At 45.3% G+C, this 25,157-nt stretch overlaps 1 protein-coding gene across 14 annotated transcripts in view; it reads right to left on the bottom strand.

Moving 5' to 3' along the window:
* Window positions 1-25,157, bottom strand: part of EP400 (E1A binding protein p400) — a 103,528-nt gene that overhangs the window by 63,233 nt on the left and 15,138 nt on the right. For 12 of the 14 annotated variants that reach the window (XM_058158897.1, XM_058158899.1, XM_058158907.1 and 9 more), the window contains exons 1-14: window positions 25,000-25,106; window positions 24,167-24,274; window positions 22,055-22,461; window positions 20,196-20,495; window positions 17,537-17,722; window positions 14,216-14,356; window positions 13,067-13,145; window positions 10,504-10,556; window positions 9,337-9,394; window positions 6,869-6,958; window positions 4,594-4,695; window positions 3,842-4,035; window positions 2,459-2,636; window positions 1,550-1,686 (exon numbers count right to left, since the gene is read on the bottom strand). In XM_058158897.1, the coding sequence (XP_058014880.1) occupies window positions 1,550-1,686; window positions 2,459-2,636; window positions 3,842-4,035; window positions 4,594-4,695; window positions 6,869-6,958; window positions 9,337-9,394; window positions 10,504-10,556; window positions 13,067-13,145; window positions 14,216-14,356; window positions 17,537-17,722; window positions 20,196-20,495; window positions 22,055-22,461; window positions 24,167-24,233 (1,992 nt within the window). In that variant the 5' untranslated portion in view covers window positions 24,234-24,274; window positions 25,000-25,106. Of the gene's footprint in view, window positions 1-1,549; window positions 1,687-2,458; window positions 2,637-3,841; window positions 4,036-4,593; window positions 4,696-6,868; window positions 6,959-9,336; window positions 9,395-10,503; window positions 10,557-13,066; window positions 13,146-14,215; window positions 14,357-17,536; window positions 17,723-20,195; window positions 20,496-22,054; window positions 22,462-24,166; window positions 24,275-24,999; window positions 25,108-25,157 lie in introns of those variants that run through there. The other 2 variants (XM_058158911.1, XM_058158906.1) reach the window with 2 other exon arrangements.

Below are 25,157 nucleotides of genomic sequence, written 5' to 3'. Positions count from 1 at the left end.
CACCTGTATTAACTTGTGGATTAAAAAAACTCTTGGCAGGAATGTTCCCCTGTATCCCACTCCCCTATTTTCTGTCAGGTGAGTGACAACATTCCAGGAAAGCCTTTGACACCTACCTAAACATTTCTTTCTGAAGAACAAGTAATTGCCAGGCTCTTTGCAAACCATAACTTAAGAAAACCCAACCGTGGCTTAAGGAAAACTCAAGCCATGAGTGCACAAACTCAGTCAATCAAAACTCTTTCAGCAAACCATTGATTAAGAAAGCCCAACCCCTCTCCTCACGCTGGCTGGGAAATTCTGAGAGTTGAAGCCCAGACATCTTCAAGATGTCAAGATTGAAGAACCCTGATTTGGCTGGATTTAAGAAGCTTAGAAGCAAGTCTAGCTCAGTTCACAACCAAATGGTGAAAGTCTATGGAGCTTCTCAGTCATCCAGGTCATGGTTGTCCCAAAGGTGCTTTTTTCAAACTGGACTTTCTGGTTTTTCTTTGAAAACATTTCACTCCTTGGAAAACTGGAAAAAATCTTTTTGGATGAGAAACTGAACTTTTTCAAGGAACAAAAAAAAAACCAAGAAAGTCCATAGCTAAATGTCTATGGAGATTCTCAAGTCATCCAGGTCATGGTTGTCCCAAAGGTGGTTTTTCAGCAGGCAACTGGACTTTCTTGTTTTTTCTTTTGAAGACGTTTCGCTTCTCATCCAAGAAGCTTCTTCAGCTCTGACGGGATAGTGGGGAATGGAAGGATTTATATTCTTTGCAGGGCAGCTGGTCATTTGCATCCTTTTAGAGGGTCGGTTGAGGCACTTGGAGGTTTTATCTGTGTCCTCAGGGTCACCTGAGTATTGCAAAGGGTTCCTGTAGTCTGCAATTTTTTCCCCCTGGAAATCCATTCCAACTCCCACACCATTTGAAGGGGGTTCATTCCAAAGAGCCTGGCTAAAGATCTGTGGAGATTCTCAGTCATCCAGGTCATGGTTGTCCCAAAGGTGCTTTTTCGAGAGGCTACTGGACTTCCTTTGTTTTTCCTTGAAGACGTTTCGCTTCTCATCCAAGAAGCTTCTTCAGCTCTGACGGGATAGTGGGGAATGGAAGGATTTATATTCCTTGCAGGGCAGCTGGTCATTTGCATCCTTTTAGAGGGTCGGTTGTGGCACTTGGAGGTTTCTCTGTGTCCTCAGGGTCACCTGAGTATTGCAAAGGGTTCCTGTAGTCTGCAATTTTTTCCCCCTGGAAATCCATTCCAACTCCCACACCATTTGAAGGGGGTTCATTCCAAAGAGCCTGGCTAAAGATCTGTGGAGATTCTCAGTCATCCAGGTCATGGTTGTCCCAAAGGTGCTTTTTCGAGAGGCTACTGGACTTCCTTTGTTTTTCCTTGAAGACATTTCGCTTCTCATCCCAAGAAGCTTCTTCAGCTCTGAGGCTGAAGTCCAGCTTGCCTTTAGAAAAAGCACCTTTGGGACAAACGGATGAAAGCCCTCGGTTGAAGAATTGGGGTTTGGTAACCCCGCCCCCAATGGATTTGAACTAATAAAACCATCTACCTGTCTTTTCATTCTTAGTTCTCGTTGGGTACCGATGTAGAGCAGGATTTTTAGACCGGGGCACCAACGTTTCAGCTCCAGCTCCCACTTCAGAATGTTACAACTTCGGACGACGACAAGGTGAGGACCCCAATCCCCTGGAAAGGAAGACCAAGAAGAGAGGCTAAGAATCCATCCCCGGGTTCTATAAACAAGAGGCACAGAATCAAGATCACGTGAAGGACTAGTACCACTTTATAAAACCCTAGTAAGACCACACACCTGGAATATTGCAATCAGTTTTTGGTCACCATACCACAAAAAAAAAAAAAGATGTTGAGACTTTGGAAAAGGTTCAGAGAAGAGCAACTATGATAATCTGGAGACTAAAACATACGAAGAACGGCTGCAGGATTTTGGATTTTCTAGTCTAGAGAAAAGAAGGATTAGGGGTGACATGATAGCAGTATTCCAGTATTTGAGGGGCTGCGAACAAAGAAGAGGGGTTCAAACTACTCTCCAAAGCACCAGAGGAGAGCAGGAGAAGAAACAATGGCTGGAAACTAACCAAGGAGAGAAGCAACTTAAAATTAAGGAGAAACTTCCTAACAGTGAGAACAGTTAACCAATGGAACAGAAGTTGCCTTCAGAAATCGTGGGTGCTTCATCACTGGAGGTTTTTAAGAAGAGTCTAGGAAGCCCTTATCTGTGATGGAATAGAGATGGCTGAGCAGGGGGCTGGACTAGAAGATATCCAAGGTCCCTTCCAGATCTGTTCCATTCCATTCTATTCTATTCCTGTTTTTCTGTTGTATTCTATTCTCTGCTCCTCCTTCTCCCTTTCTCCTTCCCCTCCTGTTCTGTTCTGTCCTGTTCTACTCCTATTCCATTTCGTTACCTGGCCCGTTTACATGACAGAAGAGCGCGTACCTTCGTTGCAGGCCAGGTGCGAGAAGAAGGCGATGATCTGTACTGTCTTCCCAAGGCCGGCTTCGTCAGCCAAGATGCCGTTCAGCTTCTTCTTGTACAGCTTGGCCAACCAATCGAGGCCAATCTTCTGATATTCTCGGAGGGAGCCGTACAAGAGGGGAGGGGTGTTGTATTTGACCTGCAAAAAATTGGGCAAACACATTTCTTCTCCTCCGTGACACTGTGCTGCTCCCTTCATGACACTAGTTCTCGACTTACAACAAGGTCATTTAGGGACTGAAAAAAGGGACTTTTTTCACACTTAGGACTGTTGCCGTTGTGGCATCCCCATAGTTATAAGGAATCAAAATCCAGACGCTCACGTGACCATGGGGATGCTGCAACAGTCATTAAGGATGAAAAATGGTTGTCCGTTACTTTTTTTTTCCCAGCACTGTCATAACTTTGACCACTAAACAAAAGGTCGCAACTTCTTATAAAGAAAATGCATATAAAATGTTTTATAGAGGGCCATTTACCACCTGTGAGGTTAGCTAGAATGTTTAAAAACATGTCTAGCAAATGTTGGAAATATAATCAAAAGACAGGCACATTTCATCATATGTGGTGGACCTGTGCTAAAAAAAAAAATTGGGCAAAAATACACCGATGGCTAGAAAAGATAACAGGGAAACATGTAGACTTTAAAACTGAACTGTTTATTAGGGAATGATATCAGAAAAATTTGGTAAGAGACGTATGTATTTAGTATTACACATTTTAACAACAGCAAGGATTATCTTTGCACAATATTGGAAAAATGAAGAAACACCTCAAGATGAAGAGACAATTAGGAAAATACTAGATTGTGCAGAAATGGACAGACTTACACTGAAAATCAAATGAAGAAGACACAGAATATTATCAAACTTGGAATTTATTTTACCAATGGTTGGAAAAAGGGGGTGGAGACTAAGAATGGCAACTGAATGGAGCTGAGTGTTTACTGGCTGGATGCCCTTCCTGTCACCAATGCGGAGTTTTAATCAGCAGATATAATCTCATTGTGCCCAGAGAGAGAAATATCTGCCTCTACCTAGGATCGAACTCACAGCCTCCTGACTGTGAGGTGAGAGCTCCACCTCTAGGCCACTGGCACAACTCTTTGAACGGTCACTAAATGAATGGCTAGAAGTCAAGGACTACCTCCATATAGGTGATCCATGGTGTCAGCGGAGTACCTACCCGTTCCTCTTGAGTATTGCTAAGCACGAAGGAATGTAATTAATAGAAAATTAATAAAATTTATATATATATTTTTTAAAAGGTCGTAAGTCGAGGACTGCCTGCCTACCACCAGTGAAATCTCAAGACCAACCCAACCAAACCAACAGATGGATTTACCGCAGTGGTGATCCGGGCGCTGCCTTTCGGCAACAGGGCTTCCGCTGTGGCCGCCACTTCGGCTATATCTCGCCCGCGGTTCTTGCTGGCCATCATTCTCTCAGCTCCCTTGTACTGCTCGATGCTGAGGAGAGATTCAATCGAGATGACCTCCTTTTGAAGGAGTTCCCTTTCAACCGGGTGATCTTCCATGTCTAAATAAAGAATAAATAATTTTTTTTAAAAAAAACACCTTGGTTTTTAGTGCTATGCTGGATATATTCATTCATTCATTCATTCACTCTTCCTTCATCCAACTGGTATGCCACCCATCTGGCTGAAAGCCAGACATTGATTAAAACATTAAAACAATAAATATTTAAAAAGCCAATTTAAATAAGTTTAAGCAGGATGAAGAGGGAGGGAGGAGAGTGCATAGAGAGAGAGGAAGTGGGGTGTTCTCTATCCCATCAGCCACCTCCAACGTGCCACACCCCCATTAGGGCCTCAGGCTAGCTGACCTAGCCGTGTCTTCAAAGGCCTTTTGGAAAGCCAAAGGATGGGAGCGGTTCTGACCATGGGGGGTGGGGTGGGGTCAAGATAATCCCTCCTGAATATCTCAAAATGCCCCCAGAATACCTCAAAATTCCATATTCATGCCAAGTATTACATTAATGGAGTGAGTGACGGAAAGCTGAACAAATCCGCCTCTCTCCGTCCAAGCTGGTCCCTTCTAAGAAAACATTTGGAAAAGAAACTCTGCCAGGATGTACCTTCATCGCTTGTCTCCTCTTCCAGCTTTGGCTGGGGCCAGTGGAAGTTCTCAGCAAAGGCTCCTTCGTACATTTTCATCAGATCATCCAAAGGCAGCTCAGCTACAAACGAGATGGAGGGCGGGGGGGGAGACAGATTTAACAGATTAACTGAGTTGGAAGGGACCTTGTAGGTCATCTAATCCAGCCCCCTGCCCAAGCAGGAGACCCTACACCATTTCTGACCGATGGCAGTCCCAGTCTCTTCTTGAAAGCTTCCAGGGATGAAGCTCCCGCAATTCCTGAAGGCAACTTCTCTTCCATCGGTTGATTTTCATTTACTTTGATTGTGGGAAACTGGCAAGGGAAGGTTGCAAGTAGCGATCATGTGACGTGGGAGCCTGCGACTGTCGTAAATGTTGACGAAGATTCTCGGTTATCCAGGTTAGAGTTGCCTGGAAGTCGAGTTAGGGCAAACTGGGTTCATTTTCTTGTTGATTTGAGATCCTTCGCTGCCCATCCAAGCGGCTTCTTCATCGAAAGACTATTGACATATTGCCACACACTCAGGGGAAGAGACCTGAGGTGGGTGCAGGATTACCCATGAGAATTTCAGGAGTTGGCATATTCCAGTAACTTAAGGAGAATATTTGCAGCCGCTGCTCTCTGAGCTTGCTTTCTTCAAGGCATTTCATTATCCAAACTAGATAACATCATCAATGCTAGAAGGGAGAGAGGTTTGCAGGGAAGAGGAGGAGGAGGAGGTGGCGGTGTGGTCCTTGGTGATCTCTGAGCTTGGTGCTTTTCTTGCAGACATTTTGTTACCTAATTTAGGTAATGAAAGGTTTGCAAGAAAAAAACCCAAGCTCAGAGAGCACCAAGGACCCCTCATTCCAAAAAGGCCTTGTCTACTCAGATTGCCCTAACCCAGGGGTCCCCAACCCAGGCTGCAGTCCACTATTGGCCCTGGCCTATTTGGAACCGGGCTGCGAAAGGGCGGGCCAGCGCGCATGCAAACAGCTCATTTTGCAGTGGAACTGCGTGTGCCTGCTGGCCTGTCGCTTGTGTGAGTTGAGCTGCGCATGTGTGTTGAGTGCCAGCCCACCGCACGTGCAGCCCAGTTTCCCTCTCCCCCCCTCCTAGCTGAAGAGGTTAGGGACCGCTGCCCTAACCAACTCGCTCAGATCGAAGAAGCTGCTTAGATGGACAGCAAAACATCTCAAACCAACAAGACAGTAAGTCCACAGTTGCCGTGACTCCACTTCCAGACAATTGTTCTAAATGTGAGCTGGCTGCCAAAGTGCTAAGGCCACCAGAAGTATTGCTGGGATGGCTGGACCGGTCAGACCCACTATTTCTTCAACTGTGAAAACCATGAGTTCTAGTACTGTCTCAGGCATGAAAGGTGCTCATCTAGAAACCAGGAGACTGTGAGTTCTAGTACTGTCTTAGGCACGAAAGGTGCTCACCTAGAAACCAGGAGACTGTGAGTTCTAGTACTGTCTTGGGCACGAAAGGTGCTCACCTAGAAACCAGGAGGCAGTGAGTTCTAATACTGTCTCGGGCACGAAAGGTGCTCACCAAAAACCAGGAGGCAGTGAGTTCTAGTACTGTCTTAGGCACGAAAGGTGCTCACCTAGAAACCAGGAGGCAGTGAGTTCTAGTACTGTCTTAGGCATGAAAGGTGCTCACCTAGAAACCAGGAGGCTGTGAGTTCTAGTACTGTCTTAGGCACGAAAGGTGCTCATCTAGAAACCAGGAGGTAGTGAGTTCTAGTACTGTCTTAGGCACAAAAGGTGCTCACCTAGAAACCAGGAGGCAGTGAGTTCTAGTACTGTCTTAGGCACGAAAGGTGCTCACCTAGAAACCAGGAGGCAGTGAGTTCTAGTACTGTCTTAGGCACGAAAGGTGCTCACCTAGAAACCAGGAGGCAGTGAGTTCTAGTACTGTCTTAGGCACGAAAGGTGCTCACCTAGAAACCAGGAGGCTGTGAGTTCTAGTACTGTCTTAGGCAAGAAAGTTGCTCACCTAGAAACCTAGAAACTAGTCGTAACTGTGAATGATCGCTGAACAAGGAGCTGTTAACCGAGACTACCTATATTTTGTAATGCCGTATGGCAGTGGTTCTCATCACAGGACGTCCGCGAAGGCTAGAAGAAACGTTAAATGTTACGTGTTAAATGTTAAATCTTGGGGGTTCATGGCCACAAAAGGTATTTAAAGGGTGTCCATGGGCAAGAAAAGTTTGAGAAACACGGCCCTTGTGGAAAAACGCTGCAGCTGTTGTCGCACTCACCTTCCTTCGCCAGCGTGGACAGCTCCATCTGATGATTGACATTTCCTTCCTTCTTTTCCTGCTCTTCTATTGTCTCCTCTTCGTCTTCCGCTGAAAAGAAAACGTCAGGCCCACGGGTCAAGCCAAAGAGAGGAAGGAATAGCTATATGCCAAAATATTCTCCCTGCCAGCGAAGACTTCCATGCAAATGGACATCCACGTTTACCTGTTTTCCAAGCCAAATGATTTACTAGACCGCTCGCTTTAAGATGCCATTTTTGGGTGAGTGGGTGGGCATTGCAGAGTTCTCCCTTAAAGTCTGGCTGATGGATACCGATTTAAATTTTAGGAATTTCTGATAGTATCATTTGGTGCAGTGGAATGCAGTATTGCAGGCTACTTCTGCTGCCTATCGGCTGCCTGCAATTTGGCAGTTCGAATCTCACCAGGCACAAGGTTGACTCAGCCTTCCATCCTTCTGAGGTGGGTAAAATGAGGACCCAGATTGTTGGGGGCAAGAGGCTGACTCTGTAAACCGCTTAGAGAGGACGGTAAAGCACTGTGAAGTGGTATACAAGTCTAAATGCTATTGCTATTTCATAACACACTAGATTAGACCATTATCACAATTTAATTGTAATTGTAACTTTTACATCCAGAAGTTCCAAAGTTATTTTAGAAACCAAAATGGGATTTGCAGAGACACCTATTCAAGCTGAAATGGAGAACACCTCCTTGAGTTTTTTCAAGTTAATTGTTTTTAATTGCTCATTTTTGGTAAATCAAAAGCAGCCAATCTGTTAGGGAGAATATTTCTGGACTGTTGTTTTGCTCTGTTTTTTTTTCTCTCCAAAATACCTCTATGGCAGGTACTTTGAGATATCACAGCCTCAAGGAATACAGCTGGCAAAATGGTCCCAGCTACGTTCGCTTCAGAGTTAACGATTGGTCCTCCTGGCAGGGGCCATTTTGCAGCCTTCAGGGTTGCCAACAGCCCAGCCTCCTCAATTTTATTGTCACACCTATAAATCTAGCTCAGGTGTTCTCGTACCTTTTAAACAGGGGGGCCAATTCATGGTCCCTTAGACTGTGGGGGGGAGGGGCGGACCGGCTGGGTGAGCATGGTCATGTGCCTGGATGGACGTGGCCAATTTAGCAGTCCATTAAACAATACACACAAATTAAACTTTGTTATGTTCCTGGGGGTGGAAAGCAGGTTAGGATGTGGTTGCCGGGGTGTGTGTGTGTGTATGTGTGTGAGGGACTTCTGTTTGTGTGTGTGTGTGTGTGTGTGTGTGTGTGTGTGTGTGTGTGTTTCTCTCTCTCCCTCCTTCTCTCTCTCTGGAGGCCAGAAAGGCCAAAAACGGGCCCAGTTTTGGCCTCCTGAGGCCTCTGCGCATTCCATTTTTGGCCTCCTCAGCCTCCAGAAGGCAGGTGAGGGCCAGCGGGTAGGTGGGGCTATGTGGGCGGGGGCAGCCCGGGCTGGATTAATGGCTTCGGCAGGCCTTACCCAGCCTGCGGGCTGGAGTTTGAGGGCCCCTGTTCTAGCTGCATCTTATATTAAATAGTGCACTCCATATTTGATAAGAGCCATCTTTGTATGTCCAGCACGGGCAACTTGAAATATTACCTAATCTCACAATTTACAGAATGCAGCCTTTTTTTTTTTTTTTTTTTTTTTGAGTGGAGGGAAGAACCAAACCAGCCACGCAAGAATAATTGAGAAGAATTCTTCATCACAGAATTCTGGTTGATTCTTGAGGAGGGGTGAAAGCAGAACAGTAGTTTCCCTCTGGAACTAAAACAGAATCCCAAACTGGAGCTGTTACTGGTTTTTTTTTCAGTTCCAAAGGTGCTTTTTTTCCCCCCAAGAGACAACTGGACTTCGTTTTTTTCTTTGAAGACGTTTCATTTCTCATCCAAGAAGCTTCTTCAGCTCTGACTGGATGGTGGGGGAATGGAAGGATTTATACTTCTTGCAGACAGCTGGTCATTTGCATCCTTTAAGAGGGTCACTGAGGCCACTTGGAGGTTCGTCTGTATCCTCAGGTCACCTGAGTGGTGCAAATGGGTGAGGAGCCTTCGTGGAACTGCTGAAAGGCCTGGGTTGTAGACTGGAGATAGATGATGTCATATCCCTCCCCCTCCGTTGAGAGAGGGCTGTTCAGTTTTGACACAGATGGCCTCTTTGACCCCTCTTTCAAACCAGTGGTCTTCTCTGTCCAAAATGTGGGCTTTGCTGTCTTCCTAAGAGTGGCCAATCAGAGCTGAAGAAGCTTCTTGGATGAGAACCAAAATGTCTTCAAAGAAAAACAAGAAAGTCCAGTTTAGCTCTTGAAAAAGCACCTTTGGGACAACCATGACCTGGATGGCCGAGAATCTCTATAGATATTTTGTTTCAGGTTTCACATCTTCTATCACGCTGGTGGAGCAACACTAACTAGTAGATGAGCTGAAAAGGGCGGATCAGAAGACCACCCATGACCGACCTTCATCATCTGTTAGAGACGTGCTTGCTTTTCTCTTTCTTCTACAGGACCACGAGCCCTAAAAAATGAAGATGTATCTATAAATGTTTTGCATCTCTTTTAGAAGGGTCCTTCCCCCTAGCCCTTTCATGCGTGATTTATTGAGTTAACTACCTCAAAGGAGGAACAGGACAGAACTAACATCCCCCCCAAATTGTGAAGAAGAGGATGGGGAAGATCTCCATCAGGGGCCACACCCAAATGGAAAAACAGCTGCACACCACATTATTGAAAAAGGCTGAGACATAGGTAACCTCATATTAACCAGCTTGCTTTTTCAAAGGTTATCAAAGGAAACTGATCAACAATGGCTTTATATTATGCAGTAGTGGCCAAAATTGTGGAAACCTTTTGGGAAAAGTGTATTTTCTAAAACTAGCTAATAATACTACTTTTTTTTTTGAGTAGTATCACAAAAGGATACATCAATGGAAAGATAATTTAATCAAGAACGTAGTGCAATAACTTTTATGAAGGATTTGCTATTAAAATAGCAGTTATAGTATAAAGAAGAAAAGTGAAACACGTAGAAAAAACGAGATATACAAGAATTGTCACCAGAAAAAAAACAAGCCCTACAAAAATGATCACCACGTCAGTTAATCCTTAGTTGGGCAACCTTTAGCATGAATTACAGCCTTACAACATCTTCCCATGGAGTGAACCGAGTCTTTTAGTTCTGCAGCTGTTATAATGTAAAACCAAGATTGAAGGATTGCTTCTATTAACTGGGTTTTATTGCTGGGTCGCTTCTGACTAAGAAGTTTCTTTAATTGGCTCCATAGATTTTCAATTGGGTTCAGATCTGGGCTATTCCCAGGCCATTCCAGCAGTGGAATAGGATTATCTTGAAACTCTAAAAAAAGTGGGGTTATTAGCCATCAAACCCCAAAAATATACTTTTCCCAAAAGGTTTCCACAATTTTGGCCACTACTGTACACCACTTTTTCATTATGGCTCCCCATCTTCCCACTATATCCCTTATATATGAGAAAGCTGTTTACTGGCAGCAGATCTACCACTCTCTAAATATACTTCTTGAAAAAATGGTAATTTCAATCATCGTCAAATATGTAGTATGTCCAGGGTTATCAACAGGTAGACGGGAGGAAAAAAAAATCCCTTACCGACTTGTTTCCTTTTTCCAGAAGGATGTCCTCTAAGTGTCTCGAGTCTTTACCTGCAAAACAGGTGAGCCTTTTTAGGTACCTTTTAAGCCAACCAACCAGCATGTCAATTCGGCCGGGAGCAAGAAAATAAACCCAGTGAAAAGATAACGTTTAGAATAGAATAGAGCTGAAAGGGACCTTGGAGGTCTTCTAGTCCAACCCCCTGCTCAAGCAGGAGACCCTAGACCATTTCAGACAAGTGGCTGTCCAGTCTCTTCTTCAAAACATCCAGTTTTGGAGCACCCACAATTTCTGGAGGCAACTTCTGTTCCACTGATTAATTGTCTTCACTGTCAGGAAGTTTCTCTTCAATTCCAGGTTGCTTCTCTCCTTGATTAGTTTCCATCCGTTGTTCCTTATCCTGCCCTCTGGTGCCTTGGAGAATAATTTGTCTTCTTTGTGGCAGCCCCTCAAATATTGAAATACTGCTACTATGTCACCGCTAATCCTTCCTTTTTTTAGACTAAAAGTAAAGGTTCCCCCTCGTACATATATGCTAGTCGTTCCCGATTCTAGGGGACGGTGCTCATCTCCGTTTCAAAGCCAAAGAGCCAGCGCTGTCCGAAGACATCTCCATGATCATGTGTCTGGCATGACTAAATGCCAAAGGTGCAGGGAACGCTGTGACCTTCCCACCAAAGGTGGTCCCTATTTTTCTACTTGCATTTTTTAAGTGCTTTCAAACTGCTAGGTTGGCAGAAGCTGGGACAAGTAATGGGAGATCACCCCGTTACATGGCAGCACTAGGGATTCAAACCATTGAACAGCCGTTCTTCTGATAGACAAGCTCAGTGTCATAGCCACTGAACCACCACGTCCCTTTTTTTAGACTAGCGAGACCCAAAACCTGCAGCCATTTTCTGTATGTTTTAGTCTCCAGGCCTTTGTTCATCTTAGCTGCTCTTCTCTGCACTCTTTCCACAGTCTCAAGTCTCAATGTTACATATTCCCCACAGGGAAATGGGCTTGGGTCAAGGTTTTGGAGAGGCCCCTTTGCAAGGATGGATAAAAGGACAGCCCAGGTAGTCCTCGACTTACGACAGTTCATTCAGTGACCGTTCGAAGCCACGACGGCACTGAAAACAATGACTTAGGACCGTTTTTCTCACGACCGTTGCAGCCTTCCCGTGGTCACGTGATCAACATTCAGCCGCTTGGCCACTGACTTGCATTTATGACGGTATGCGGTGTTCACGCGGTCCCCTTTTGCCACCTTCTGAAGAGCAAAGCCAATGGGGAAGCCAGATTCACTTAACGACCATGTGACTAAGTTAACAACTGCTGTGACTGTCTGAACAGCTGAGACAAGAACAGTCATAAAACGGGGCAAAATTTCACATAAGAATGGACATTTTGGGCTCCGTTGTGGTCATAAGTCGAGGACTATCTATTCTGATCGATTTAGTCTGCCACCTGCTAACCTTTCTTCTGATCCTAACTGGGGTTGTAAATAGAGGATTACCTGTAGTTCAGAATATATAGCACAAGGACCACGTATGGTGAGCATAGAAACTGTGAACAGGTTTCAGGCAGATTTTTTTTAAAAATGAGGCCCAAAGAATCTAGTTTCCCTCTTAAAATCATGCCTAATAAACAATGGGGAAAAAATTAAATTTCACCCCAAAGTTAAAATAATAATAAGCTAGGATGAAGGGGACACCAGGACCATTGCAGCCCAGCAGGATCTGACCATTTTAAAAAGAGTTCTTTTAAATGCCACTGTTAACACTGAGTGTTCTGTCCCCGTCCCCACTTCACAGAGCAAACACAAAGACGTGTGTCTCCCAGTCTTTTTATTTGCTACAGACCTGATTTTCTTCAACTGAGGAAATTGACAGTGACCCTGCAAAAGCCTGCCAAGTGCTGGGTCTGTTATCTCGTATCCAAGATCCGTTGCCAAAACTCACTGACAAAGTCTGTTAACCCTCCAACAACCGCGCTGCAGTGCACCCTTGGGAGCTTTTTTGTCCGTCACAAGGGCCACATGGCAGCTCCACCCACTTTTATATCCTGTGGGGTGTGGCTCAGTGACTCAGCAATCTCTGAGCCTGCCACACCTTTTTCTCTGTTGTGCACGCTTATCTTTGCGTCGCTGCCTCAGATCAACCCAGGATTGATCGTCAGCAGCTGGGACTTGAGGCATTGCCAGGGAGGAGGAGGGTGCGGGAGAGGGAGGCCTTGTCCGCTCCTCCTCCTGGCCTGCAGCTGGAACTTGGGGCGGTGCCAGCAAAGAGGGTCCTGGCGAGGGAGGCCTTGCTGGCTCCTCTCCCTCACTTTCCGAGTCTGTCTCCTCCATGAGAACAGGCTCGCGGGCCGGAGTCACAACACTGAACATGAACGTGCTTCCTGCTTTGCAATACGCAAAATGACACCGCACTGATGACGTCCCCTAGTTTGGTAATGAAACATCTGCAAGAAACCCCCCCTCCCAGCTCAGAGAGCACTAAGGACACACCCACCCTGCAGCTTCCTAGTATGCAATATGGCAACCTCATATTGTAGCAAAGGACAGGGAAACTACCTTTCCTGGCACGCCTTTTTAAATTCAGTGCTTTTCTCCTTTTCTCTTGAAATTCAATCTGCAGCTTTATTTCCACCACCTGAAAGACAGAAATAGATTTATAACCTTGCTTGATAATTACGACGATGATTGCATTCACTTTACGTGTCACTGGGACAAACCTGGCAGGGAAACTGAATTGAGGGGCCCTAAGCAATGTCATCCACGTAAGGGGGTCTAAGGTTCTAAGATTCTTCACCTTAGAAAGAATCTTCCAAGGAGAGGAAGAGATAATCACAAAGCCACGTAACCCATGTTCTGTTTTCACCTTTCTCAGTCAAAGTTAGCCCCGTTATTTCTGTCTGCTTAAGGTACAATGATAATTACCAACAAGGGAAGATAAAACGTCCTTGAGTAAGGATTAAGTGATCTTCCCTCCTGCCAGACAAAGGAACTGCAGCAGTTGTGCAAAATGCCCTTTAGTTAAAATTCTCAGCAAACCTTTGAATCCGCACACACATCAGAGAAAGCTGGGAATTTTAATGTCAAAGCTACGTGCAGTTTTTCTGGACTGACATGGATCCGAAATGTGAATTTCTAGGTGCCAGGGTACATCCAGGGTCACCAGAATACCGTCCCAGGCAGTGGTGAAATCCTCCGCGGATTGCCACGGGTTTGCTGCCCGCGCATGCGCGGTGCAGGCCAAATGCACACTGTGCACATGCACTCACAGTGTGCAAAAAAAGCACACTACACGCACATGTTCAATACACACAAAATGCACACCAAATACACGCTGCGTGCGTGCACATGCACAGTGCGTGCCAAAAGTGCACTTCGCACAAAAAAAGAAGGCTTAATAAGGTAAGTAGCACAGCGAGGGGGGGAACAGCTGTGCCGCATTATTTAGATTCGCTAGAAAGTAGGATTTCCTGCTTTCTAGAGAATATAAATTGCACTGCACAGCTGATTGTCGGAAATACCAGTTCGTCTGAACTGGTAGCATTTTTTTTACTACCGTTCACCTGAACCGGTAGCTTTTATCACTACCGATTCGCCCGAACCGGTGCGAACCGGTAGCATTTCACCCCTGGTCCCAGGGAGCAATCCCCACCCCCCACCCCAGCTCGAGGGTTTCAAAAGTGACTGGCAAAGAAAGAGAAAGATTACCTGTTCAATATTAGACCAGAAATATTCTATTTCTCTGGCAATTGTAGCAGCAATGCGCCTTAGCTTGATCTTCTCTTCCTTCTTAGCCCTCTCTGCATTGAGATGTTTCTCTTCATGGTAGCGAGCCACTGTCCTGACCATCTAATGTAAAAATGTAAAAAGAAGATTGCTAAAACAGTGGGGTCTTCCACCAATTTATTACAGCTCTCTGGCTTTTGCGGCTATAAAATGTTTGACGTTTGGCATTTTATCTGCTGTCTTTTGTGAATTTGTCACACATTCATGTTGCATTATGTGATGTCATACAAAATATATATATAAAACTTATATATAAAGTATATATATATATATATACAAAATATATATATATAAAATTTTTCCCACATGAAAAAGCCAGCTATTATTTCTTTTTTGCATTAATCATTAACTTTTCAAAAGCTCCCATATAACAAACGTTTATCTAATCCAGAACTGACTACAGCAACTTCCTTCAAACCAGCACACACACCATCTGCCTGAACTTTTAATTTGCAGAATACCTCAGTTCCTGTGATTCTTCCTAACTAAGGAATTCTGGGAATTGCAATAGCAATACATCTAAACTGGGTTCTCCCCCCCACTCCCACCCTGAGAGTGGCAACTTTAAGACGTGTGGACTTCAACTCCCAGCATTTCCCAGCCAGATTTTTCTGAATGTGTAAAGATGCCTCTCTATGCTAGCCTATTATCTTCTCGGGAAGCTTTTAGATCAGTGGTTCCCAACCAGTGTGCCGCGGCACTAAGGGGTGCCGTGAGATCTTTTGAGGGTGCCGGGAACTTTTGAGCTACGGAGATTTTAAATATCTATTTCCTTATAAGGGTGCCGGGAACTTTTGAAAGGCTTTCCAAGGGTGCCTCAAACAAGAAAAGGTTGTGCCTCAAACAAGAAAAGGTTGGGAACCACTGTTTTAGATTATTATCTGAATTTTGTTTTAAAATATTAAACTGAATATCAATACTTGCTTTGCGTTAGTTCTCTTGACAATTCACTTGAACAAAAGGACTGGGAATAAACTGAATGGATGCTTTGTATGTATTTCATCCATGTGTGCATGGAATAAAATGCACAGGTGGGTTTGCTCAGGAGTGGCAAAACTCAGCATCCTGGATAATATCGGCAGAAACAGCTCACAAAACACTGCTGGTGATCATGAAAAGTTGTGCTATCTGTGTCCTGACTTGCATATGAATAGATATCTCTTGGGTTATGTAATCTTGTGCACCAACCCGATCCACCTCTACCCAATCTCTTCCACTTTGACATGCCATTGTTCAACAGTTTGCAGCCTGTTAGCTAGCGATCCCATTATGTTTGAACCCGAAAACCAGGGTGGATAAAAATCGATTTAAAAAAAAAAATTAAAAAATGGAATTTTTAAAATTTAAATCAGATTTTTTAAAAATCAAATTTATTTTAATAAAACGCTTTTGGACAAAAAAAATCTATCCAAAGATAGTGTCAAGTATGCCTCCTTTCAATACTCAAAAAAGAAAACCCCCAACTCCATTGTTTGTAGAGAAAGGTACTTTTACCGAGTATGAACTGAAAGCAAACAAAACGAAAACAAGCTCTGAGGTATTTGGCGTGGAATTCATATATAAGAAATATGCCCCAAGCCCTCCTCCCTGTAGCCCGGTCAGTCTTGTCCAATCCACGTTCCCCCTAGGTGGCACATGGGATGCATCTTCCGATGGTTTCATCCCTCTGGAATGCTCTGGCTATTAACCTTGACTGTTATCAGCCCGCCTTCCAACTGCTGAACATATTCAAAGAAACTCCTTCATTTTAAAGTTTCGTTTCTCTTCCAGCACTGCTTTCCTCCCCACTCTCTGTAACCATGACAGCCGTAGCAAGCTAGGTAATAAATGCCTAAATCAGCCAACAGTATAAAGCAATAAACTTGTAGCAATAAACTTGTAGCGAGCGGATGCTGACAGATAGTTTTCTATTTAAGATGCATTAATAATTTAGTTTATTCAGCATGAAATGGAGCTTAGTTATGTAGCATGAGGCTGTATATTCTGCAATATTTACATTTTTGCTAAACTCATTCAATGAATCCAAGCTCTGCAAGCTAAATGGGAAACCTTCATTTTGTTTGCAAATAATATTAAAGATTCTAACTACCCGCAAGAATGAGTCCTTACAATTAAAGAGCATCTGTTATTTCAGATCCATGACGGTGGCGCCTGATAGTGGGCACCCACTCACCTGCTGCTCGCCACATCCCTCACCTTGTTGTATCACTGCCACATCACCAGCCGTCCCATTAAAGAGGGGGTCCCCAAACTTGGGGATTTTAAGACTTGTGGACTTCAGCTCCCAGAATTCCCCACCCAGTCTGGCTGGGGAATTCTGGGAGTTGAAGCCCACAAGTCTTAAAGTCGCCACGTTTGGGGACCCCTGCATTAAAGTGAATGGGACTGTCGGTGAGTCAACAGCGGGTCAGAGGAGGAGGCGCTGCGGGACAGAAATGACAGTTGCTCTTTAAAAATTATGATTTAAATCAAGTTGATTTAAATCAAGCCTTTTTACTAGTGATCAACTGGTCCAGAATGCGGCTGCGCGGGTGATAGAGGGAGCTACTCGTGGCTCCCATATAACACCTCTCCTGCGCAGGCTGCACTGGTTACCGGTGGTCTTCTGGGTACAATTCAAGGTGTTGGTAACCACCTTTAAAGCGCTCCATGGCACGGGACCGGGTTACTTACGGGACCGCCTGCTGCCACCGATAGCCTCCCACCGACCTGTGCGCTCCCACAGAGAGGGTCTCCTCAGGGTGCCGTCAGACAAACAATGTCGGCTGGCGAGCCCCAGGGGGAGGGCCTTCTCTGTGGGGGCACCCACCCTCTGGAATGAGCTTCTTCCGGGGGTTACGATTACTCCCCGACCTCCGGACCTTCCGTCGCGAGCTCAAGACTTCTTTATTTTACCGAGCAGGGTTGGCCTAGGATACTATTGTTTTACGTGGGGTTTTATCATTGTTTTTAGCATAATTTTTAATTGGTATTAGCCATATAGAATTAGATTTTTATACTGTTTTTTAAGTTTGTTTATAAATACTGTTTTATGTTGGCTGTGAACCGCCCTGAGTCCGTCAGGAGAAGGACGGTATAGAAATTTAATAAATGAAATGAAATGAAATGAAACTTGATTTAAATCAAATCCGCCCTGCGGAAAACTATGGCTCATTAAAGTCCAAACACGTGAGGACCTTGGTTTGTTTCATGTTTCTTCATTCTGGGCTTTGCTAAAGAATTACAAATAACAACGGTCCAAACCTTCTTGGCAGTGGCCATCTTCCATCGTCTTTCCTGGGCAAAATCTGTTGCCATCCACTGCATTTCCTCCAGGAGATAATCCCATTGAGATTTGGGCCTGGAGGCCTCCTGTAGTTTGGGCAGTCGTCTCAGAGACCACAAGCCTTCCTTTCTCAGCTCCGCGATGCGCTGGTGAACTTGGTTCTCCTGGTAGAAGCAAACAAGGGAGAACGATAAGCGGGTTTTTCTGGCGACATCGAAAGATGCAGTCGAAGAAATCAATAGAATAGAATAGAATAGAATAGAATTCTTTATTGGCCAAGTGTGATTGGGTGTATATGCTCTCAGTATAAAGGAGAATAAAATACATTCTTCAAGAATAAAAAGATACAACACTTAGTGATAGTCAAGGTTACTAAAAAGCTATCAAATCATACTAGGGAACAAATACATTACCATTGAGCCCCAAATTTCCACTGTTAAGTAAGGCAGTTGTTACGTGTTCTGCCCCATTTCATGATCTTTCTTGCCACCATTGTTCAATGAATCACTGCAGTTAAGTTGGTAACTTGGTCGGGTATATCTGCCTTCCCCATTGGCTTTGCTTGTCAGAAGGTCGCAAAAGGGGATCCTGTGACCTTCGGACGCTGCAACCGTCATAAATATAAGTCAGCTGTTAAGTGTCCGAATTTTGATCACGCGACCAGGGGGGATGCCACAACAGGTATGTGAAAAAACGGTCGTAAGTCACTTTTTTCACTGCCGTTGCAACTTCGAACAACCACTAAACAACTGGTTGTAATTTTTTTTTTAATTTGCATTTATATCCCGCCCTTCTCCGAAGACTCAGGGCGGCTTACACTATGTTAGCAATTTGAGGATTACCTGTACAAAGCAAACTTTTAGGCTCCAAAACTAAGGAAAACATGCAGAGTTATTTCTAAGCAATTTCCTTTAATGGTCCTCATTTAGAGACAAAACCCTTGCTAAATTAAAACAACTATCATTAAAGATATACTCTGTGTCAGGGTTCCAAGTAATACCCCCAACGAAAAAAGACTCCGAGCCTTGAAGTTCCTCAAAGTTCCATTTTCTTAGAGATGTCATATTGGCACATCTGGGAAAACCCGAATCTGAAAGCTTCCAGGTTTTCCCCAAGTCCCCAAGTCCCTTCCCCTGCACCCACATGTCCACCACGGGCAAGATGTCCTTGACTGTCTGAGAAAAGAATGTTATTATGACTATATATCACCCTGGCTCCATACAATCCCCCCTCCGTTTCCCACAGCAGGACTGAAGGCCCAATGCAAAAGATGGCTTCCAGGCCTGACACTCTGATGACTTCTGAGGAGGAGTTAAGTTAACCCTCTTCCTCCCAGCCAAAGTATCTAAACTTCACTGCCTCTTGGTCCTCTGGAATGCAGCCCCTCCCTCCTGGGAATCCAGGCTGCATTCCACCACATAACCCTACTCAATGAGGTTACACCAACTCAAATGAACAAAAGGACTAGGGGTGCCATGATAGCAGTCTTCCAGTATTTGAGTGGCTGCCAAGGCAGGACAAGAAGAAATGCATGAAATTTATTAAAGAAAGAAGCAACCTAGAACTCAGGTGAAATTTCCTGATGGAGAAAACCATTAATTAATGGAAGGACCAGCCTCCAGAAGTTGTGGGTGCTCCAACACAGGAGGCTTTTAAGAAGATATTACAAAACCATTAAGACAACTTGGTTGTTATCTTGATTAGAGTTATTCTTTAAAAACGACTTGTTTTGGAACTCCCTATTTTTGATGCCATATCCTAATTTTAAGAGGATTTTGGCCACAATCCTGTCTATTTGGGGGATTAAAGTATATTGAATTGAATGGATTTTGCATATTGGCTTAGGAACGGAATATTTACGAAACCGCCTTCTGCCACCTATAGCCTCCCAACGACCTGTGCGCTCCCACAGAGTGGGCCTTCTCAGGGTGCCGTCGACCAATGTCGGTTGGCGGCCCCCAGGGGGAGAGCCTTCTCTGTGGCAGCACCGGCCCTGTGGAATGAGTTGCCTCCGGGTTTATGCCAACTCCCCGACCTCCGGACCTTCAAGCAGGAACTGAAGACTTTATTATTTCATCGGGTGGGACTAGCCTAAGTGTATTTTAAGTGTATTTTAATTGTAATTTTAAGGGGTTTTATGTCGGTCTAAGACCGTTTTAGTCGATTGCCCTGTTAAATATTTGTTTTTAAATTCTTTTTAAATTTGTTATTTATTCTCTGTATTTTAATATGGCTGTGCACCGCCCTGAGTCCTTCGGGAGAAGGGCAGTATAGAAATTAAATTATAAATAAATAAATAAAATATTTGCATAGTATAGTATTACATAAATAAATGCTACAACGCACATTTTTTGTGTTTTGATAAAAACAAAGGATGTGATCTAATATCAATTTACTTATGAATCAATCCCACTAGCCATTTACCTGAAATGGTATTGGGTCTCCTGCTTGAGCAGGGGGGTTGGACTAGAAGACCTCCAAGGTCCCTTCCAACTATGTTCGTTAAATCCTAAACGTGGAACACGGACATCACCTTTCAGCCTATTGATTAAAACGGCTGGATGGTTGGTAAATAGCTACTTATCGGTTGAGGAAAACATGTTGCTCTGGCAACAGAAGAGACAGAAAAACTCTCACCAACTTCACTTGTTCAGCCAACTTCTCGTGCGTGCTATCCTGGGCTGCTGCGGTATTTTGTGTTGTGTTCTGAGTTTTGGGGGTTGCTGCCACGGCCAACCCTGGGGGTTTGGAGGCCACGGGAGATGTTGACTTAGTTGTTCCTGGCGAGGACCGATTGGCTTGGGCTGAGTGCGTAGTTTGTGGGGTAGGGTTTGAAACAGAAGTTGGCGGGTTGCTTGGGGTAGGAGGAGCCACACTTGTTGAAATACGCTGGGAGTTTTGGTTAGAGTCGGATGAGGGACGAGACAGAGTTGTAATCTATAAAGAAGACATATAAATAAGGATACAAGATTAGAAATACAAATAGCTTCAAGGGATAAACCATTTTCTGTTTTAGAGTAGGGGTCAAACAGAACATAAATACACAAATTCACCATTGTTGAAAGGAAGTGTTAACGTTCTTGGATCTGAACAGTGGATAGTTTAAGTCCAAGTTAGTTTTTGTACACAGTGAGGTCTCTAGTCATGAACGGAAGAATGTGCATGATCACACAACCGTACATCTTTATCCCTTTTTTAAGAGACATTGCACACCTGTACACCTGGCACAGCTGTATGCCTTTATCTTTGTTTAAGAGGCCTTGTAAATGTTGAGTTTGGAGTGACATATTCCAAAACTCGTACTTACAAGACCTCTTAAAAAAAGGCTAATCGAACTGAGAATCAAGAATGTTAGCTATGTTTTGCCTTTTTCCTAAGCCCTTTAGATTTTACCTTGCAAGGTCATTCATATCTCTATCTTTAAAGAAAAAAAAAGAATTGAATACCAAAGTAATGTTGAAGACCAAAAAGCTCAGGAAAGCGGGGCTGGGTTGGGCTGCAGGGTCCCAGTGGCCTGGGAACTCGAGAGCCAGGCTGGGCATTTGCCCTCTGCTACTGTTGTCTGCACTCCCCGAGCCGGCCCTCCTGCCAGAAAGTGACTTGGACAGTGAGGGGGAAGGGCCGTCAGGACTTACCTCGGGACTACCGGCTTCCCTGGTTCAGCTCCAGGAGCCAGAAACAGGCCAGGTGGAAGAGATAACAGGCCTCCGTCCCCTGACTCTTCCCCCCCCCAGACCACGCCTACAGACCCAGCTGATGGCTGGACCCTAGGTTTCGTAGGCAGGAGAGGAGGGAACAACAGAAGCAAGGGTGGGGTAGGCCTAGGAAGTGCTGAGTCATGGAACCACACCCCACAGGATATAAAGGCAGCGAGAGCTGGTGTGTTTCTTTGTAACAGGCAAATCCACTGATTAAGAGCTGAAGTTTGTTTCTGGGTGACTCACCAGCCTCGTGGAAGATAACGGAGGCTCTTGGCAGACGCTGGTTATTCTGCTGCCAGAGCTGATAGTGCCGGCTATTTAAGCCATCACTCGGATGGAGGCGAGGGAGGGCAGAACAGCTACCTAGGGCTCTGGACAGCCTGCGCTGCCATCCGGGGGTCCTCCACGTGGCCTGAGCGGGATGGTGAGGCTCCTCTGGAGCAGGGGTCTCCAACCTTGGCAACTTTAAGACTTGTGGACTTCAACTACCAGAATTCTAGGAGTTGAAATCCACAAGTCTTAAAGTTGCCAAGGTTGGAGACCTCTGCTCTGGAGGACAAGGGTTTGGCCTTATCCCTGGTCTCACCTTTCTCCGCTGGAGACAATGGATCCCCCGTCCAGACCACCACAGGTGCCCCCGGCAGAAGTGACGTCAAGCACACCCACCCGGCCCCCCCAAGGTCAAACAGAACCCTGATGCGGCCCTCCATGAAATCAAGTCTGACACCCCTGCCTTTACTCTTCAGGATAGGCTTTCAGCCCTGACTCAAATGCCAAGTAACCGCCTCTGCCTACCTGCTGTGGGGTTGGAGTTTGAGAGGCCACAACCTGGGAGGGTGTCATCTGCCCCGGTCCGTGTGCTGTCGGCTGCCCTTGTGGCTGAGATGGCGCTTGAACCTGGCCGTGGGACACAGCAGTTGCAGCGGCAGTGACCGTCACATTTTGGGACTGAGCCTTCACGTGAATCGCCGCTTGTTGCACCGGAGGGTCGTTCATCTGAGTCGTTTGGGGCGCCAGCTGCAGCGTTGGTGGGAGAGAGCTGATGGGCACGTTGGTGGGCTGCAGTCTACCGGGCAGCTGAGGCGGTGGGGTGTGAAGACTGGCTGCATTCTGCACTGGGGGACCTTTGGAAGGGTCGTACTGTTGCTGGCTCTGCTTCTGACCCATCAGCTTCACGGTTTGAGGGGTGGGAGGCATTCCACCTGCAAAGCAAGTGAACACAAGAATTAAGGGAGCCAAAGTCTGTGGAGACTCTCAGTCATCCAGGTCCTGGTAGTCCCAAAGGTGCTTTTTCAAGAGGCAACAGACTGTCTTGTTTTTCTTGGAAGACGTTTTGCTTCTCATCCAAGCAGCTTCTTCAGATCTGACTGGATGGTGGGGAATGGAAGGATTTATACTCCTTGCAGACGGCTGGTCATTTGCATCCTTTTAGTGGATTGTTAAGATCACCTGGAGATTTATCTGTGTTATCAGGAGGGATATGACATCATCATCTATCTACAATCTACAACCCAGTCCTTTCAACAATTCCAAGAAGGCTCCACACCCATTGGCACAACTCAGGTGACCCTGAGGACACCTGATAAATCTCCAGGCAAAGCAGGCTGAGGAACTCTGGGATTTGAAGTCCACAAGTCTTGAAGTTGCCAAGGTTGGAGACCCCTGTGTTAAACCATTAAAGATTCATTAATGCAGCCTTAATAATTAACATGATCCCCCTTCAAGCTTGCCCAGAAAGGGCAGATGCAGGTACTGCTCGACTTGCAACCATTACAGGTGGTCCTTGGACTTACAACCATTTGTTTAGTGACCGTTTAAAAGTTACAACGGCACTGAAAAAAATGACTTTTATGAGAGAGTCCTTGAGGTCACTTGGAGGTTGATCTGTGTCCTCAGGGTCACCCGAGTGGTGCCAATGGGCATGGAGCCTTCTTGGAACTGCTGAAAGGACTGTGTTGTAGATTGGAGATAGATAATGATGTCATATCCCTCCTCATGACACAGATAAATCTCTGGGTGACCATAACCACCCTCTCAAAGGATGCAAATGACCAGCTGTCTGCAAGGAGTTTAAATCCTTCCATTCCCCCACCATCCAGTCAGAGCTGAAGAAGCTTCTTGGGTGAGAAGCGAAACATCTTCCAAGGAAAACCAGAAAGTCCAGTTGCCTCTTGAAAAAAAAAAAGGACCTTTGGGATAAGGGAGCCAAAGGCTCAAAAACCTATAAGGGTGGCATGCCAGGGCAGAGTGAAGATGTGAAACGTTCATCTATTTACTTACTTGGCCAACTCAAGGAAATAAACCATAAAATATACATAAAACTCGATCAGTTAAATAAACAAACCGGTTCTTCACGAACCGGCAAATTCAAAGTCATTAGGGGTATCCCAGCCAGGGAGACCATCGACACAACTTGAGCGTGTCGCCGGATTAGGAGGAGTTGGCGTAGTGACTCGACCTGCAGAAAGCAAACCTCGCGAAGCCAAGGGTTTACATGAAACGCCCTACGGCTTAAGAAGGGACGACGGGCAGCTGCTAAACGAAAACCGAACACGAAGGAGAAATGGAGGCACTAAGGTCCGTTTAAAAGAAAAAAAAAGGGGGGGGGAAATAATAATAATAACTACCGGGGTTCCAGAACGAATTATGTTGGTCTCAACGTGCATGAGTGGTGTTTTTTTTTTTCTTCCATGCCCGCATGCATCGCTCGAGCTCGTATTTCCCGTGTCTTTGTGACATGAACACGCCACTTCACGCCAAACATTAATTTGCAAAGGGGTGGGGGGCAGAACCAGAGAGCTCAATAACAAATTATTGTTTTAAAAAAATTCTAAAAGGCTTCTGCTTCCCTCACACCCCAGCCCCTTTGCTAAATTAATCTGCGGCCGGCATGTGGCAACACAGTACCTTGTGCAGTTGGCATGAGCTGTTGAAGAGGGACTCCTGAAGCCACGCCTGGATGCTGAAAAACCATCCCATGACGGCCCACTTCAATTCGGGGTCTCTTAGACGAATCTGGTGATATTCAAATTCCATTTTTAAGTGCACAAGGGGGAGGAGGGGGAGGGGGTGTCAGGTTATACGGTTTGCAACAGTGCTCCCAGGGAGCTTTAAATGTTGAGATTATGAGCCACGGTGGCACGGTGGTTAGAGGGCAGTACTGCAGGCTACTTCTGCTGACTGCCGGCTGCCTGCAATTTGACAGTTCGAATCTCACCAGGCTCAAGGTTGACTCTGCCTTCCATCCTTCCAAGGTGAGTAAAATGAGGACCCAGATTGTTGGGGGCAAGAGGCTGACTCTGTAAACTGCTTAGAGAGGGCTGTAAAGCACCATGAAGTGGTATATAAGTCTAAGTGCTACTGCTACAAGCCTGCCAGGAGATGGTTTTGGCCCTAAAAGAAAGTTTAGAAATATTTTGATGTTGGTGGGGTTTTTTTTTTCTTTCTTTTTTTTTTTTAAATAAATGCTATGAAAGGGTGCTACAGTTGAAGAATGTCATTTCTCAAATATGGCTGCTGGCGGAGAACGTGACATCATGGGACTTTTCCATCCCAAGAGACTGGCCAAATGGTTTGGCGCCGTGATGAAGTGGAGGAGAGGGGTTTTAAAGAAGGGTAAATCGGAAACCGTCTTTGGGTTGAGAGCCTAAAGGGACCGTAAACGTTCTGCAGGAGGAGAAGGAGGAAGAAGAGGAGGAGGAGGAGGAAGAGGAGGAGGAAGAGGAGGAGGGGGGGCATACCTGCTGATGTAAGGGCTTGCTGTCTCTTAAAGGCTTCGATTTCTATGGCATTGACTGTTCCCGTTACTGGAGTCCCTGCATGCGCCTGCTATCAGTAAAACAAAACAGGAAAAGTCAACAGTCTGTGAGTGGAAGGCAGGTTTTTCTATTTAGACCGG

The sequence above is a fragment of the Ahaetulla prasina genome, chromosome 15, assembly GCF_028640845.1.
Source record: "Ahaetulla prasina isolate Xishuangbanna chromosome 15, ASM2864084v1, whole genome shotgun sequence".
NCBI lineage: Eukaryota > Metazoa > Chordata > Lepidosauria > Squamata > Colubridae > Ahaetulla > Ahaetulla prasina.
This window is presented reverse-complemented; position numbering and strand designations above follow the sequence as displayed.